Source organism: Cervus elaphus, chromosome X (genome assembly GCF_910594005.1).
Source record: "Cervus elaphus chromosome X, mCerEla1.1, whole genome shotgun sequence".
In the NCBI taxonomy this organism is placed as follows: Eukaryota; Metazoa; Chordata; class Mammalia; order Artiodactyla; family Cervidae; genus Cervus; species Cervus elaphus.
In genome coordinates, this window is record NC_057848.1 from 153,727,789 (window position 1) to 153,745,661 (window position 17,873).

General features: G+C 42.9%; 1 protein-coding gene across 2 annotated transcripts in view; it reads right to left on the minus strand.

Moving 5' to 3' along the window:
- PHEX (phosphate regulating endopeptidase homolog X-linked) overlaps nucleotides 1-17,873 on the minus strand; it is a 197,236-nt gene that overhangs the window by 91,168 nt on the left and 88,195 nt on the right. For both annotated transcript variants that reach the window (XM_043897176.1, XM_043897175.1), the window contains exon 13: nucleotides 12,978-13,079. In XM_043897176.1, coding sequence (XP_043753111.1) covers nucleotides 12,978-13,079 — 102 coding nt within the window. The remainder of the gene's footprint in view (nucleotides 1-12,977; nucleotides 13,080-17,873) is intronic.

Sequence of the window (17,873 nt, forward strand, 5' to 3'; positions counted from 1 at the left end):
CACCCGTTTTCCACTATCTGCCTGTCCGGCCCTCAGGTTATTAATGGAACTGCCATTCCCGTACAACTGACGGAGCAGGGCCAGCAGCCAGATAAGAGGGGAGCCGCTGACAGCAGCAGACACAGTCCCAGACATAGCAGATAACTAGACACGTCGTGGCTATTAGTTTCATCTTAGGCCAAAGAGAAGAAGCATCACAAAATAAACACAGAGAACTCAAACATCTCTAACGAACTGTTTTCCCATGAAATTAAAAACCAATATATCAAAACTGATTCTTCTTATCAAACCAAACTAAACATGTATTTGTTAGTGAATTCCTAACATACTCAATTTGCATTTGGACCAAAAAGGAATAAAGACAGGCATTAAACCTCTCCCCCGCTCCATCCCATGAATAAAAGTAATAAATAGTCTTCATAATTTTTAAAAAGCAGCTCTCTCCCCTGGGCCTCTGGAATTTCAGTCTGAGGCTATCACAGCATGTTCCAATTTCTTTCAAAGTCCTACAACCAATAAATCCCACAAACCAAAATAACCCTTAATATTACATTTAAACATTAAACACTGTTACAGTACCACATTTAAACTATTACTGCTTGTTCATATTGTTAAGATTTTTTGAATATTTACTATTGCAAGTTTCATCTGTTAACATAGTTCCATTGTTAAAAGTTCTATTTCTTGATACTCGCATTAATTTTTTTTAATGTATGGCAGGGTCATGCACTAGTTATATACTTCTTTATATCCTTGATGAGAATACAACACTGCAAAAATTTTCAAACATCATAGAATATATTACATGTATATCCACTTACAAATGATAATTCACATAAACTTCTCACTCAAACTTCTGCAAATCTGGTTGTTACTGAAACTCTATATTTCAATTTGGTAATGAGTCTCTCCCCTCTCCCATAACAATGACAATAACAAAAAATTAATATATTGCTCATTGGTAGAACTAATTAAGGCAATGATTTATAAATTGTTCAAAACAGTCTGTGATTAAATAGAAATCAAACATTAAAGAGGATATCTTGTGTCAGGGAACAAAGATGCTATCAGAAACAACTAGAGTCAAAGACAAGATGGCAGGGGAATAGATGGACATGGAGAAACAACTGGAGTCACGTCAAAAGTCTCTAAAGTAAAAGATTCAAGTTGGCCAAAATGGGACAGTTTGAGCTAAAAAATAATGATTGTAATGAATCTAAATGGACCAAATACATAAAATTCCCTGAGTCTGGGCTTCCCTGGTGGCTCAGATGGTAAAGAATCTGCCTGCAATTCAGGAGACCCAGGTTCATTCCCTAGGTTGGGATGATCCCCTGGGGGAGGAAATGGCACCCCACTCCAGTATTCCTGCCTACAGAAGTCCATGGACAGAGCAGCCTAGTGGGCTATAGTCCATGGGATCGCAAAGAGCCGGACACAACTGAGTGACTAACACTTTCACTTTCCCTGAGTTTATCATGATATTTAAAAACGAAACTCCTTTGGTACCTTTGGAAATAGTAAGGCACTAACTCATCGTGAAAATCCATAAATAAAAAGACATGTATGCTGCCTTTTGGCTGTTTATATCAGTATAAGCTGTATGTCAGTGTAATCAAGTGGTTTATGAGAGAAAATCGTTTTTATAGAAATATTTCAGCTAATAAATGCAGAAAGAATGACAGAACTGGAAAGTCACACACTGCAATTCCTACTAAACTCATGTATCTATGCACTGTACCAACGATCACTTAAATGACTTAAAGAGCAGTTTTCTACCCTGGCTGCATATTTGTACCTCCTGGGGAACTTTAAGTACTGATGCCTGGGCCCCACCCTCAGAGAGTCTGAGCTCATTGGTCTGGGGGGTGGCCTGGGCATTTGGATTTTTTAAGCTCCACAAGAGTGACGTGAAGGTACAGTCAAGAAAGAGGACCACTGCCTATCATGAAAGGGTGATTGGTAAGTTAAAAATGAAGGATTGATCTGACAATTCTTGAACCCACTAATCAACCTTTTCCTTGGAAGTGGGACAAAACAGCACCATGTGCCTCTTGGTGGGCTGCATAGGAGGCACACAACACTGCTCATGAAGTCTTGTGCCAAAAGAAAATTGAACCTGTATCTAATCAAACCTCTAGATTAAACCCCCAATTTACAGGAAATGCGAGGGACAGAAGAACATGTTAAAAGATAAGAGTAGTATATCATCAGCCAACAGTGCTGAAAATTCTACCAGACAAATAGCACAATTTCTTCAATAAATCAATTTCATGGATAAAAGTGAAGGGACATTGGGACTTCCCCAGTGGTCCAGTGGTTAAGACCCCACACTCACAATGCAGGGGGCATGGGTTTGATCCCTGGTTGGGGAACTAAGATCCCAAATGTCACACAGAGTGGCCAAGAAAAAAAAAAAAAAAGGCAGGGAAGCTTTTAAAACTTTTAAAGCCTTAAAAACAGATATACATCATCTCATCCTTTTTAGTCCATTCCCCCACTTATAGCCTCAGAAGGAGAAAAACAAACCATTTTAGCATTTCTGATAGGTCTTTCCTGTCCTCTCTTAACATCATAGTGTTTATTTATAACTGAAAAACTCTACCCGCCAAATACAGATTATTGCATTGAAGTGACCCCTGGAAATCAGTCCTGAATATTCATTGGAAGGACTGATGCTGAAGCCGAAACTCCAATACTTTGGCCACCTGATGTGAATAACTGACTCATTTGAAAAAACCTTGATGCTGGGAAAGATTGAAGGTGGGAGAAGGGGATGACAGAGGATGAGATGGTTGGATGACATCACTGACTAGTTGGACATGAGTTTGAGTAAACTCCGGGAGTTGGTAGTAGACAGGGAGGCCTGGTGTGCTGCAGTCCATGGGGTCGCAAAGAGTCAGACACAACTGAGTGACTGAAACTGAACTTAGCTGACCCCTGGAAGGGAAGAACTGTGGTCGCTGGTTCATTCCTGTGTGTTCAGAACCCAACATGACTTCCCTCCTTAAAAGTTTTAAGAGGATGATGACAACATTTTGGAACTAGACAGAGGTGGTGGTTGCACAAAATTGTGAACGTATTCAATGCCACTGAGTTGTACACATTAAAATGCTTAATTTTATGTTATGTGAATTTTACCTCAATTAAAAAAGGGAAAAAGGAGGCAAAGCTAGGGGAGAAAAGAACTATGGGACAGAAATGGTCAAGATTTGAAGGCTGTTTGGAAGACAGACTCAACAGGATTTGAGTGCTTCCAGTTATTTGGCTGGGAAGTAAAATGGAGATTTCTCATTTGGGAGTCTGAAGAGCTGGCTGTAACCCACAGACTGATTTAATCTCCACTGAGGATAACACAGAACCGAAAAAGGAATGGGAGCCCAATGAATGTTCAGTTTCCTCAAGTTCCCACTTTTTTAACAGAACAATAAAGCAGAAAATCACGGAACACCCTAAATATAGTGTAATTGGATCATATCAAGGCATTGCTAAAATGTCTTTTGATCTCCTTGCAGGCAAAATGGATAAATCAGATGACAGTTCCATGAAACTGTTCAGAGTAGAATAACTGGACTAAAAATCCATTGGTTAGTCAACTGATAGGCATCTAACAAAAGACCTGCCACAGAGCAGGTTTTCTATGAACCTGCTCAATAGATAAATCGAAAGACTCCAAAGGATGAATGAGTAGTGAGATTCCAGTCCTATTGTGTGAGAATGCTCATTAATAACCCAGAAAAACAATCAAACCAAAAAGTGGATTTATCTGGGACTTCTCTGATTGTTCAGTGGTTAGGACTTGGCACTCTCACTGCATGATCCCAGGTTCAATCCCTGGTTAAGGAACTAAGATCCCACAAGCTGTATGCAGAGTGCAGACGAAAAAAAAAAAAAGTGGACTTACTAAATTATGAATGATATAAAGGTAGAGACACTGAATAACAAATTTGAGATTTTTAAAGGTCTTTCAAGATGCCATTCTATTGAATTTATCCTAAATTTGGGGGGAAAGCATTATATACAAGATGTTTATCATAGTAATATCAATAATAGCACAACCTAAATACCCAACTATGGAGAAATATTTAAGTGATCTCCTATATAACCACTGGAAGACTATGCAATAACAGTGAAAATTCTTTTATAAAGACTATCCAGTAACAAAAGAAATGCTTAAAATATAAGAGAGAAAAAAGAAAGAATCAAATTTATATATACAGCATTTTTCAAATCTATGCATAGGGAAAAAATACAAAGTGATATACCAAAATGTTAGCAGTGGTTATGTTCATGTGATGGCACTAGCAATGATTTTCTTTCTACTGTTATACTCTACCTTCAAGATTTTCGTTAACAAGCATAGATTTTTGCAGCAAAAATAATAAACATACAGGAGATTCAGAAACATACACTTTTTAAAAACCAGAGCCATGACCAAAGCTAAATGGATTTTTAATATAAATTAATGTAAAGTTCTGGGATGAGGGTTTAAACAAAATGCCAAGCTTATGACGGGAGCAACAGGGCTTAACAACACTTCTTGTGGGATTAAAAAAAAAAAAAGACCTAGAAATTAACTGACTGTAAATTCGTTATGAGCCAACAGTGACATGACTGAGGGGAAAAGATAGCCATAATATAAACTTCCGATTTCCAATATAATTTGTATGCAAAACAGAGGCAGTAATAATATTCCCATTGTGCCGTGCGAGTTGGACCATATCTAGAATATTGTGTTCAGCTTTGAACTTGAGCTTTCAAAAAAGATGTTGAAAAGCTGGAGCACAGCCAGCAGGATGAGGCATCAGAACCACAGCAGAGAGCAGTGAGTCCCACACTTCCAGCAGCTTCGGAATCACCCAGAGGGCTTACTAAAACACAGGTTCTTAGGTCTCCTCCCAGAGTTTCTGATTCTATAGATCTGGGGTGGGGCCAAGAATCTGCATTTTCAGCTAGTTTCTAAGTGATGTCCATGCTGCTGGCCTGGGGACCATACTTAGAGACCCACTGGCCCTGTGGATAAAAGCTCAGACTCTGAAACCAGACTGCCAGGGATTGAGCTCCAGCTCTTCCACCTACTGGCTGTGTGACCTTGAGCAAGCTTGCTTGCCTTCTCTGTGCCACAGTTTTCTCACCTGTAAAATGAAACAATCTGAGCAATCTCATACAGGCATCATGGTTTTGATGTAGTTAATATTTGTGAAGCATTTACAACATCTACCTGGTATATTAGGCTTATTAATTTAATGAGGAACATGAGAGACATTCTGTCTGATACAGGAAAACATTTAAACATCTTCAAATACTGGAAGGGCTTTCATGTGGAAGGTATATTCTGCAGAGCTCCTGGGGACAGACGTGAAGTCTAGGGGTGGAAGTGCCCAAGAAGGAACCTTCGTATCCATAACAGGAAGGACTATTTTAGAAGCTGGAGCAACAGTGGAGTGGGTGGCCTGGGTGGGTTCTGAGTGTCCCATTACTCACTCAGGGCAGAACTACGGAAAACTCTGGGGGTAAGTCTTGCCATCTGGGTTTTAACAAGCCCTCCAGGGGGTGCCACTGCAACTCAAGTATGAGAACCAATGGCACCTAACACTGTCCAAAACAACATTTCCACAAGGCTCTATGTAGAACACCAAAACTCAATTAAAGTAACCTCACTCCAACAAGGTATCAGGTATAATATTCCTCTGGTAACCATGTGCAGCAAACTACTGCTGCTGCTGTTTAGTCACTCAGTCATGCCTAACTCTTTGTGACTCGCTGGACTGTAGCCCACCAGGTTCCTCTGTCCATGGAGAGGGTAGCCATGCCCTTCTCCAGGGAATCTTCCCAACTCAGGGATCGAACCCATGTCTCCTACTTGGCAGGTGGATTCTTTACCACCAAGCCACCTGGGAAGCCCTTGCAGCAAACTACTACTTACACCAAATATTTGCTTTTGTATCTAAAAGGTGTATCACAAACACTGAACTTGTTCAAAACAAGAAAATCTAAAATCTACGGAGAAAAAGCATCACCCTCTCAGGAGGGGCTGCTCACTATTAAGTGCCCTGAAGGGACTACAGAGGACAGCATTCTGAAAAAAAAGCATTAAAGCATCTAAAGGTTAGGAGGGCCCTCAGAGGGAAACACAACAGCCCAAACACACAGAACCCAATTTCCCACCTCTCAGCAGCCAGTGCGGCCAAAGTCTCCCCTCCTGCTCAGGACAGCAGTTTGGAAGACACAGCTGAGCACACTTGGAGAGTCTTTTTCACGTTCCAGGCACTCTTCTAACTACTTTAGGTATATTAACTCCTTATGACAAATCTCTGAGGTAGGTACTCAACTCACCATTTTACGGATGTGAAAACTGAGGGTTGGAAAGGTTAAGTCATCCCACAGCTAATAAGTGGTAGGCATGGGCTCTGAGCCACAGCAGTCTTTCTCCAGAGTCTGAAGGCTTCTGTACTGTACTTTCTGTTGGGGCCAGTGAGGCAGAGAAGGGACAAGTGGGAAGGCCACTACTTGGCCTGCCTGTGCACATGAGAGAGTCAGCGAGACACAGAGCCAGAGAGCGTCAGCAAGCTCAAGGTGGTAGCCAGTGTGAGCCCGTGACCCAGGGGAGGTGGGGGGAGACCAAAAGATGGTTCACCTGCCATTTTGTCAGTCCCTGTGTGTTCCTGGGCGAGCACCGGAGTGGATGCATGAACCGGCGTGATGGCAATCTTAAGCACCTACGCACACAGGCTTGAATCTGTCACAGGCAAGAGCAGGAGACAATTTGACAAAGCCCTTCCCTTCCTTTTCTTCCACAAAGCAATTTAAAAGCAATATGTGAGATGAGGCAGGAGTGAAGGTAGCAAAGGAAAGTGACAGCTGGAGACAAAGTTGTTGAGGTTGATAAGGAAAGAAGAGCCAAAGCAGCCATGCTCCCCGGTGGCAGGAACGAGGGCTGTGACAGGGGACAAAGGTGGAAGCATGGGCACTCCCCATGTCAGTGCCCTCACTCAGGCTGTGTGGGCTCAGAGATTTCTCCTCTAGACCTGCAGGATCGCTTTGTGTCTCCATCACATGAACACTTTTCCCCGTCGTCTCGGAATCCCTATCATTGTTGTGCTCTCCTAGAAGGGTGCAAACAACAGCTCATCTCCGAATCTGCAGCTCCGAGTCCAGTACCTGGCCCACTGTTGGTTCCGGATACATCTGCAGGACTGAATGTACTAAAGCAGTGTTAGCATCCAGATGCAGCGACATGTGCTGTCAACTTAAGGAGAGAGAGGACGGGAAAAGTCACACCCCAGAGGCTGTCTCCTAGGTGGGAAGCCCCCAGGTGTAGATCCCAAGACAAGGACTAAACTGCAAGCAGTTCATCTGGGACGTGAAAGAGACACCAAACACTACGAGAGGACTGGTGAAGTCCCTGAAGAAAGACGCACACTCCACTAAGCCTATCTCACGGAGCCAGCAGGAGCGAGCTCAGAGCACATTCAAGGGAGGAAGGGGCTGTGGCAACCCCCATCAATCACATCAATCATCAGTTCCCCAGTCCACTGAGCCCTCTGTGGGAGCGGCCTAGCACACTCCAGTGGGAAGACAAAGCTGTCCGGGAAATACAGATGCTGGCAGCTGCAGTCAGAGAGATGAGCAGTGAAATGGTAATGGCAAGGGCAGAGGGTTCCCCTCCCCCAGCTCACCAGGTCTGGGGTGGTCCTGAAAATCCACATGTCTAATGAGTCCTCAGTGAGGCTGCTGCTGGTGGTCTAGAAGCACACCCTGGGAATCACTGGGCTTGGATGTGGGCAGGACACCCGCATGGGTGGTAAAGACTATTTGTTGTTGTTGCTCTTTAGTCACTAAGTCATGTCTGACTCTCTGCAACCCCATGGACTGTATCCCACTAGGCTCCTCTGTCCATGGGGATTCTCCAGGCAAGAATACTGGAGTGGGTTGCCATTTCTTTCTCCAGGAGATCTTCCCAACCCAGGGGTCGAACCCACGTCTCCTGTTTAGCAGACGGATTCTTTATTGCTAAGCCACCTGGGAAGACCAAAAAGACTGGATATACCTGGGGTAATTCCAATAAATAGATCTGGGCAGAGACTAAAGATAAAGGAAACCAGATTTACACGCCAACATATGCCTCTTTGACATAAAAATTATTTTGAGCTGAAGGCAACTAGGCAATTGAGAAGCAACAGATATAAGAAAAGTTCCTGCCCTCTACCAATTTGCCTAAAAGGACATAACTTTTCTAAAGATGTTCTTCCTCCCGTCTCTACCAGGGAGGACAAGAGGGAATCACTGAGACAACTTGAGACACTGTAGGCCTGAAGACAGCAGCAGAAGACTCCATATAACAGTCTACTAACTAGCCTGTATCTATCATTAATTTTCGCATGTATTTACATTCCCACCATCTGCCACTTTTGGAAGCCTAAAACTACTTTCCCTTTTTCCTTCTCTTGTTGTTCAGTTGCTCAGTAATGTCCAACACTTTACAATCCCATGGACTGCAATATGCCACGCTTCCCAGTCCTTCACCTATTTTTCTTCCTATTTCTCTACAAATGTATTGTTCTTCGTTTTAGGTGACACACAAGCCAGAGTTCTAAGCCACTTCTCTGAGTTACTCATTTTTCTGAGTTTCTCTCACATGTGTATGAGATATACATGTTAGTGAACTTCTGTTTGTTTTTCTTGTGTTAATCTATTTTGTTGTTGTTGTTATATGGACCCCAGTTGAGAACTTAGAAGGATGGAAGGAAAGGTTATTTTCCTTCCCCAACACAGACAAAGCCAAAGACGTGAGCTCAACTTCTATTTGGCTGTCTGTAGGAAAACTCTTCCCACCGTGCCCAGAGCATGTGCCTAGGAGTCACATGCTCATATCGATGGGACCATGAGACAGATTTCCTGGGAACCCTCTGTATCTGCTATGGCTAAAATTAAAGCCACTCACAGCCTCCTGAGGATGCTGCAGTCCTAGGAGTTCCCCCAGGGTCTTTTTCTCCAAGGGTGGTGGTCTGGCAAGCAAAAGTTGCAGGGGTAAAGAGCACAAACAAATATTTACAAAGAATCCAGCTTTTGGCTGCAGAACTGAATCCAGCTGGAGGTCAGTCAAGTTTCTCCTGCTCTGACACAGGGCTGACCTGCACAAGCCTGGCTCCCACCTCCAGAGCAGCCAAAGGCAGTGCTACATCCCTTCCTGCAGGCCTCACAAACATTATGTAGTGGGGTGACCTTGTGATTCTCCTACTCTGTTCTGGAAAAGGCAAATCTTCTAGAAGACGCCCCCGAAGTAATTTGTTTCATCTTACACTCATTCAACAGCTATGACAGCCGGAAAAAATTAGCAGGCCTCCAGTCCTTTGCTGCTTGTTTATAATAAGAACATATGCTTGCAGGGAACATAGAATCCTAAACAAAAATTGGTACTTATTTGACCAGATTAAATTTCCAGTTTGAAACCTACACTATTGGTTTCACAACACAAAACCACTCGTGACCTCCTGAGTGGAAAGGCAGGGTGACTGAGATAATAAACCCATCCTTCATTCACGGAAGCAGAGGTTTCCTTGTTTGTATTTTACAGTGATCACCCTTAGCAAAGAGCACACAAAGCCACAGCCCCACACTTCTGTTCTGAGACTGGAGTAACCACCACAAAAGCCAAGGTGTTAGGCATCTGGACCCTCCCCGCTCAGGAGGCAGGTCACTGGGGAATGCTGAGGTCAACATCCCTTAGGAGGCACTGTAATTAGCTGCAGCCCAGAGCCTGATTGTGAAGGAAAGAAAAGCTTCTCCCCATCACAAATCAGAACATTTTTCCAGCTTTCCCAATGGGTTGCCAAGTGACTCAGCATTGGCCCAGTGTGGGCACTATTATTGATGAGAAATCTTCCGCCTGGGTGATATACTGCATACAACACATGCCCAAAGAACAGTGCCAAGTCATACCAGGAAGAGCAGGCGAATTATTCACCTCCACTTCAGATGCAGGCAAATCCTGTCTTAATGCAGGGGCTACTCAGTATCAGAAAGACAAAGCCCCTAAGATAGTCAGAGATTTCCAACTAAGATTCTAGGCATGATTAGGTAGAGCCTCTTCTTTCTTGTTGACTATTAAAAGGCAATCAAATTGAGGACAGCATAGCAAAAAGACAAGAAAAAGAATAATTTTTCAAAAACAACCCCAAAGCAGAAAGCTGCATAAAAGCCTTCAGCTTCCTAAATGTTGTCTTTATGAGTTCTACGAGCTCCACCCAGAGGTCATTGCCAGATCTGCAGGTTCACTTAATTTAGAAAAGAAAATATCTTCTGGGGTCCAGAGCCAGACCTGCCTTGGAAAACTGCTGGAAATTCTTAGACAATGCTCCTTCTTTCTTGCCTTTAATTAAAGGAACTGCTCTGAGCTCTGAAATTCAAGATATGCTCCAGGAACCTGGTGTCATCCAACAGGACAACTACCTTTGATATTTGCACCTGTTGAGGAACTAGTGTGAGTTCCTGCCAGGCTGAACTCAGCTCAAAGACAGCAGAGTGTTCAAAGAGTACTTTCAGAAGAAAAGGTGAGGGTTCTCCTTGAAATAAAATATAAGACTGGAGAGCAACTCAGAAGGTGAACAAGAATGTGTCTAATATTAGAAGGACTGAGAATAATCCTCCTTCAAGAAGGACCCATGACTACTTGCCCAGAGGGCCCAACTATAAGGCAACCACTCCCTTACACAACCCCAAAGACAACCCATAAGGCAATCACCAGTCATACTTTTCAAAGAACTGACTGCAGTCCCCAGAGCATTCCCTTGGTATCTAGCCATTCATAACCCACACACCCCACTCCAACCCACCCTCCACACCAGTGACTCTCAGTCCACAACGGTTCAGACTAGGATCAAGAGCTCCAACTCTGCTGTGCTCTCAACTGCCCAGTGTAAGACATGCTCTGTTTCAGATATCATAAGCTAGCCCAGGAACTAAATGAAGCCTTCAAACAACAATGACATGTTGGTGCAAAAAGTTTCATCAACCATCTGGAGAGCTTCTCATCCCAGCCCGTGTGCTCCTCCTGCCTTCATCAGCATGTGCCTAACCTGACTTCAGACATATGTGACAGATTCTCAAACAGGAAAAAACAATCAAACTCACCCTCCGTCTTCCTCCAACACCACTGCCCCCTTCCTCCCCCAGCAAGTTCTTTCTTCACTATAAACACTAAACAGGCTTTTCATGTCTATTGACAAAAATATCTATGGCAGTATTTATTCATCTTAGGAGTATTAAGGCTCTAGAAAATATCTGTGCTAAACCTCGGCACATTCTCATTTCAACCAGGCTAAGCATTCCCAGAATGGTATCCTCTTTCTTTGTTAAATAGACTTTATTATGTAGAGTAGTTTTAGTTCAGTTCAGTCACTCAGTTGTGTCCGACTCTTTGCAACCCCATGGACTGCAGCACGCCAGGCTTCCCTGTCCATCACCAACTCCCAGAGCTTGCTCAAACTCATATCCATCGAGTCGGTGATGCCATTCAACCATCTCATCCTCTGTCATCCCCTTCTCCTGCTGCCTTCAATCTTTTCTAGCATCAGGGTCTTTTCCAAGGAGTCAGTTCTTCGCATCAGGTGGCCAAAGTATTGGAGCTTCAGCTTCAGCATCAGTCCTTCCAATGAATATTCAGGACTGATTTCCTTTAGGATTGACTAGTTTGATCTTCTTGAAGTCCAAGGAATAGTTTTAGGGTCATAGCAAAATTGAGCAGAAAGTACAGAGTTCCTACATAGCGGCCAGCCAGTACATATGCACAACCTCCCCCATTATCAATATCCCCCACCAGAGTAGGACATCCATCGTAATCAATGAACCTGCATTGACACATCGTTATCACCCAGAGTTCACAGTTTACATTGTGGTTTGGACAGATGTACACTGATATGTAACTACCATTATGGTATCATACAGAGTCGTTTCCCTACTCTGAAAACCCTTTCCCCCTTTGTCCCTTGACCATAATGCAAAAAAATGTTTTGCTCACCATGAATCAGTATGACTCTAAGCAGTGTTCCTGAGGCCTGCCAAAGGATAAGAATCACCAGGGAGACTGGTTACAATCACAAATGTTCAGACTGCACCCTCAATCCACTGCGTCAGACCTTGCTAAGAAGGGGCCTGGAAAGTTATAGCTGGTCCATGGACCTAAAGAAGAAATGCTCCTAAGTGCAGTCTCCAAGCAGAAGAGCAGCCTCTGTTAAGAATGTTGCAGGCATTTCCTATCCATGTGAGCTCCAGCTCCATCAGAATACCTAGAATTCAAGATGGGCCCCATTCTTTATTTTCAAACAGCCAGGCTGCTGCTACTTTTCTCACTTATTCCTTTATCTTGCTGTATGGTACCAGAAAGTTTTACAAGGGCAAGCAAGTGTCTGCTTCTGTTAGGAAACATGTTTGTATTCCTACACAATGGTCTACCATTTATAAGCATGCTATTGGGATCATTTGCACAAAATGATGGGTCAGGAAGTAGATCTGCTTGGTTACAGTGAAGTATCTGCCTGAGGACACAAGAGCACATGGCGCATGGAGCAGAAGGACACACAGCCAATATGGGTTTTTCTTCCTTGTGCCTTGAGGGCTCTTCTGCCAGCTGCTCCCCCTGGCTCCCCACTGCTCTGCATTCTGCCATAGCCAACGATGGTTTAATGGCAAAATTCACTGGGCAGCAAGCCATGTGGCTCTTACAGCCGGCAATTAGGAGAGAAGGAAAGGTTGAATTACAAGGTGTTTGAAAATGCAGTTCAAGTAAGTCAGATCTTATTTTCTCTTACCTCCTGGAAACAAAATCTCCATATTCATCACAAAACAGATACCCAACTCTGGGGTCATTCAGAGTCAATGGCTCAGTCAATATAAAAATCCACCACACAGTTGATGGGGAGCATGAAAATCCATTAAACCAAAAGTCATATTTTTTTTTTATCCAAAGGAATCCTTACCTTTTCTTTGGCTTTCCTTTTTGTCCCTGCATCCATCCACTCATTTTCTTTCTCCAGCATGTCAATAAAGGCCCATCGAACACCCTCAATCAATTCCTCCATCTATAAGAAAATACCCAAAGAAGCAGGTCAAAACCAAGAAGCTTCAGACAAGGTTTTCTGGGCCACGATAAATAGTCCAATGCTAAACACAGTGGAAAAGAAGCTCCCTTCAGATTCACTACATGCTCTGGCAGAATTTCTTCTTTTAGGGAAATGCCTTTTTCCCCCACTGCTAGAAGAAAACTAACCATTTCTTCTCTTAAGAACAATGTGATGGCCCGGTCATAAAAGGATTATATGGGAAGAGGAATTCACCATAGGTTGTGATTAATAACTTACCTGTAGCTACTAAAGGAGTCCACCCTTATCAAGGATGCAACTAATTTCAGTAAGCTAATAAGAATTTTAGGGGAACAAGCATGGGCTCCACATTTTAGACAGGTATTGCAGAAGAAAGTGAGTGAACCATTGAAAGAGATACTGTTAACAGAGAAATAGGCAGGAGAGCCAGCACACTAAAGGATATTTCTCAACATAAAGCAGACTTACGTCTGCTTACCTCAGTTCTCTCCACATTAGTGCCAGGGGTTAAACCAAATGCTTGGCTGTTCTCTGTCCTCTTCCTACTCACCTTCTCCTCTCTGACAGCTCTGAAAAGTCTTCTGTTATTTCAAGTCTAAAATGGTGGTCTAAAGGGGGCTGCTACAGAAATTCTGTCTTCTGAAAGACCTGTTGCAAAGTGTTCCAAGAGTTCTACCATACCCACATCGATGATGTGTTTGCCCTGGCTTTTCCTCCAGCATTTGTGGGTCAACAGAGAAGACTGGAGGAGAGATGCTAACATTTAACTTCAGCGGCCCACATGGAGCAATCTGGGGAGGCCCTGCCTGTCTATGGGTACAAATCAATCGAAATTCCACTTTCCTACAAAGATGCTTCAGTTTTCCTAATAGGATACTCAAGAAAGAATAAAATACTAGGTTCGGCACCAGAATGAAAATTTTCATTTGAGACTATGGAGTTGTAAATCCATTTTTAGCATTAATTCTAGAAAGAAGTTTAGATGTTTCCTTGGTTCTATAATGAATTGTCAGCACGGAACTCAAAATGATTTTTTTCTGTTTAATAAGTTTTCAGCTCTGTTTTCAGTTCAATAACAGTTGTAAGGGAACGAGAGCTGGAAATCAATGGGCTGGGTTTCACCATATGTAAATAAGAACAAACAGCAGATGGAGGGGGGTACTTCACAGCTATTTCTTCCCAACTTAGTAAAAACATTAAAAGAAAAGAAATCTCAACTTGAGACTGGGGCACAATGAAGATATGAAATGACAGAAGCGCACAGGTCCTTTAAAATCATTAAGTCACTGGTTCTCACTGTTGTCTGTACACTGGGATCTTGGGGAGGGAAGGTGGACTAGGAGGGATTTAAACAATGCTGATGTCATTGTTGCAGGGTGAGGCCTGAGCACTGGGAGGTTCAACACCCGCCCCCCCCCAACCCAGGTGATTCTAATGTGTGAGGATGAAGACTCACCGGTGTAGAAGCCGCTTATGCTACAGATGAGGAAATTAGGAGTCAAAAGAGCCCATGATCTCTTCCACCCAGCTCTTCCAGCTAGGAAGGGTCAGAGCCAGGACCTGACCTCAGAGGTAAAGACAGTACTGAGGCCAGGAACTCATAAATCAGAGGAAATGTTCCTCACAAATCAGAGGAAAACATCAGAAAGGTAGAAGAAAACCAAGAGACATGCAGCAGGGACCATTTCAAACCGAAAACCACAGAAGGAGGATGCTGAAACAAGGAAATCAGAGACTAGATCTTTTGCCTCTGCAGTCACCAGCACCCCTAAGTCTTTATGACATCACTGCAGGGGAGCAAAATTTGCCCCCTAAAATATGTCTCTTTCCCATATCAATTGTTTTAAGCTGGTTATTTTTGGAGGAACTGAAGACAGAAGAAGGGACCTGAAAACCAAATAGCAGTTGCCCTTTTGAAGCAATATCTATTCATTTGTAAGGGAAATCTCCATTTGTAAGGGTGTCTCCCTCTCTGTACCTAACAGATGAGGATGACTGAATCTCCAGAAGGTCTTATCAGTGGAGAAGTCATCGGCTTAAGTCTGCATCACAATCACCCTCCTTTACAGCACTTTTCCCAGTGTTGTCCCATAACTTACAATCCTCAGTCCCAACATCTTGTCTGTCCCTGAAGATGGTATTTAAGGTAAGGCTATGGCCATTCTGGCAAGTTGCTCAGTTTTCCCAGGTCTCTCCCATGTTGCTTCCCTTGTGGCTCAGCAGTAAGAATCTGCCTGGGATGCAGGAGACCTGGGTTCGATCCCTGGGTTGGGAAGATCCCCTGGAGAAGAGAAAGGTTACCCACTCCAGTATTCTGGCCTAGAGAATTCCATGAACTATATAGTCCATGGGGTTGCAAAGAGTCGGACACCGCTGAGTGACTTTCAATTCCCATGTATACACATTATTTAACTTTGTTTCATTTTATACTGTTACTCTCTCTTACATCATAGGGGACTGGAATGCAAAAGTAGGAAGTCAAGAGATACCTGGAGTAACAGGCAAATTTGGCCTTGGAGTACAAAATCAAGCAGGGCAAAGGCTAATAGAGTTTTGCCAAGAGAATGCACTGGTCATAGCAAATACCCTCTTCCAACAACACAAGAGAAGACTCTACACATGAACATCACCAGATACATGGTCAATACCGAAATCACACTGACTATATTCTTTGCATCCGAAGGTGGAGAAGCTCTATACAGTCAGCAAAACCAAGACCAGGAGCTGAGTGTGGCTCAGATAATGAACTGCTTATTGCAAAATTCAGACTTAAATTGAAGAAAGTAGGGAAAAGCACTAGGCCATTCAGGTATAACCTAATCCCTTATGATTATACAGTGGAAGTGAGAAATAGATTCAAGGAATTAGATCTGATAGAGTGCCTGAAGAACTATGGATGGAGGTTCATAACATTGTACAGGAGGTGGTGATCAAAATCATCTCCAAGAAAAAGAAATGCAAAAAGGCAAAATGGTTGTCTGAGGAGGCCTTACAAATAGCTGAGAAAAGAAGTAAAAGGCAAAGGAGAAAAGGAAAGATGCCAATCTGAATGCAGAGTTCCAAAGAATAGCAAGGAGAGATAAGAAAGCCTTCTTAAGTGAACAATGCAAAGAAATGGAGGAAACCAACAGAATGGGAAAGATTAGAGATCTCTTCAAGAAAATTAGAGATACTAAGGGAAAATTTCATACAAAGATGGGCTCAATAAAGGACAGAATTGGTATGGACCTAACAGAAGCAGAAGATGTTAATAGGAGGTGGCAAGAATACACAGAAGAACTATACAAAAAAGATCTTAATGACCCAGATAACCACGATGGTGTCATCACTCACCTAAAGCCAGACATCCTGGAATGTGAAGTCAAGTAGGCCTTAGGAAGCATTGCTATGAACAAAGCTAGTGGAGGTGATGGAATTCCAACTGAGTTATTTCAAGCCCTAAAAGATGATGCTGTGAAAGTGCTGCACTCAATATATGCCAGCAAATTTGGAAAACTCAGTAGTGGCCACAGGACTGGAAAAGGTCAGTTTTCATTCCAATCCCAAAGAAAGGCAATGCCAAAGAATGTTCAAACTACCACACAATTGCACTCATTTCACATGCTAGCAAGGTACCACTCAAAATTCTTCAAGCTAGGCTTCAACAGTAAGTGAATCGAGAACTTCCAGATGTACAAGCTGGGTTTAGAAAAGGCAGAGAAACCAGAGATCAAATTGCCAACATTCGTTGGATCATCAAAAAGCAAGGGAATTCCAGAAAAACATCTACTTCTGTTTCATTGACTACACTAAAGCCTTTGACTGTGTGGATCACAGCACTTTGTGGAAAATTCTTAGAGTTGGGAATACCAGACCCCCTTACATATCTCCTGAGAAACCTATATGTAGGTCAAGAAGCAACAGTTAGAGCCAGACATGGAACAATGGACTGGTTCCAAATTGGGAAAGGAGTAGGTCAAGGCTGTATATTGTCACCCTGCTTATTTAACTTATATGTAGAGTACATCATGTGAAATGCCGGGCTGCATGAAGCACAAGCTGGACTCATGATTGCTGGGAGAAATATCAACAACCTCAGATATGCAGATGACACCACCCTTATGGCAGAAAGCGAAGAGGAATGAAAGAGCCTCCTGATGAAAGTGAAAGAGGAGAGTGAAAAAGCTGGACTAAAACTCAGCATTCAAAAAACTAAGATCATGGCATCCAGTCCCATCACTTAATGGCAAATAAATGGATTAAAAGGAAACAGTGACAGACTTTATTTTCTTGGGCTCTAAAATCACTATGGATGGTGAATGCAGCCATGAAATTAAAAGACACTTGCTCCTTGGAAGAAAAGCTATGACAAACCTAGACAGTGTGTTAAAAAGCAGAGACATCACTTTGCCAACAAAGATCTGTCTAGTCAAAGCTATGGTTTTTCCAGTAGTCATATACAGATGTCAGAGTTGGACCATAAAGAAGGCTGAGCACTAAAGAACTGATGCTTTTGAACTGTGGTGCTGGAAAAGACTTTTGAGAGTCCCTTGGACAGCAAGATTAAACCAGTCATGCCTGAAGGAAATCAACCCTGAATATTCATTGGAAGGACTGATGCCTGAAGCTCCAATATTTTGGCCACCTGATGCGAAGAGCCAACTCACTGGAAAGCACCTGGATGCTGTGAAAGATTGAGGGCAAGAAGAGAAGTGGTCAGCAAAGTATGAGATGGTTAGATAGCATCACTGACTCAGTGGACATGAGTTTGAGCAAACTCCAGGAGATAGTGAA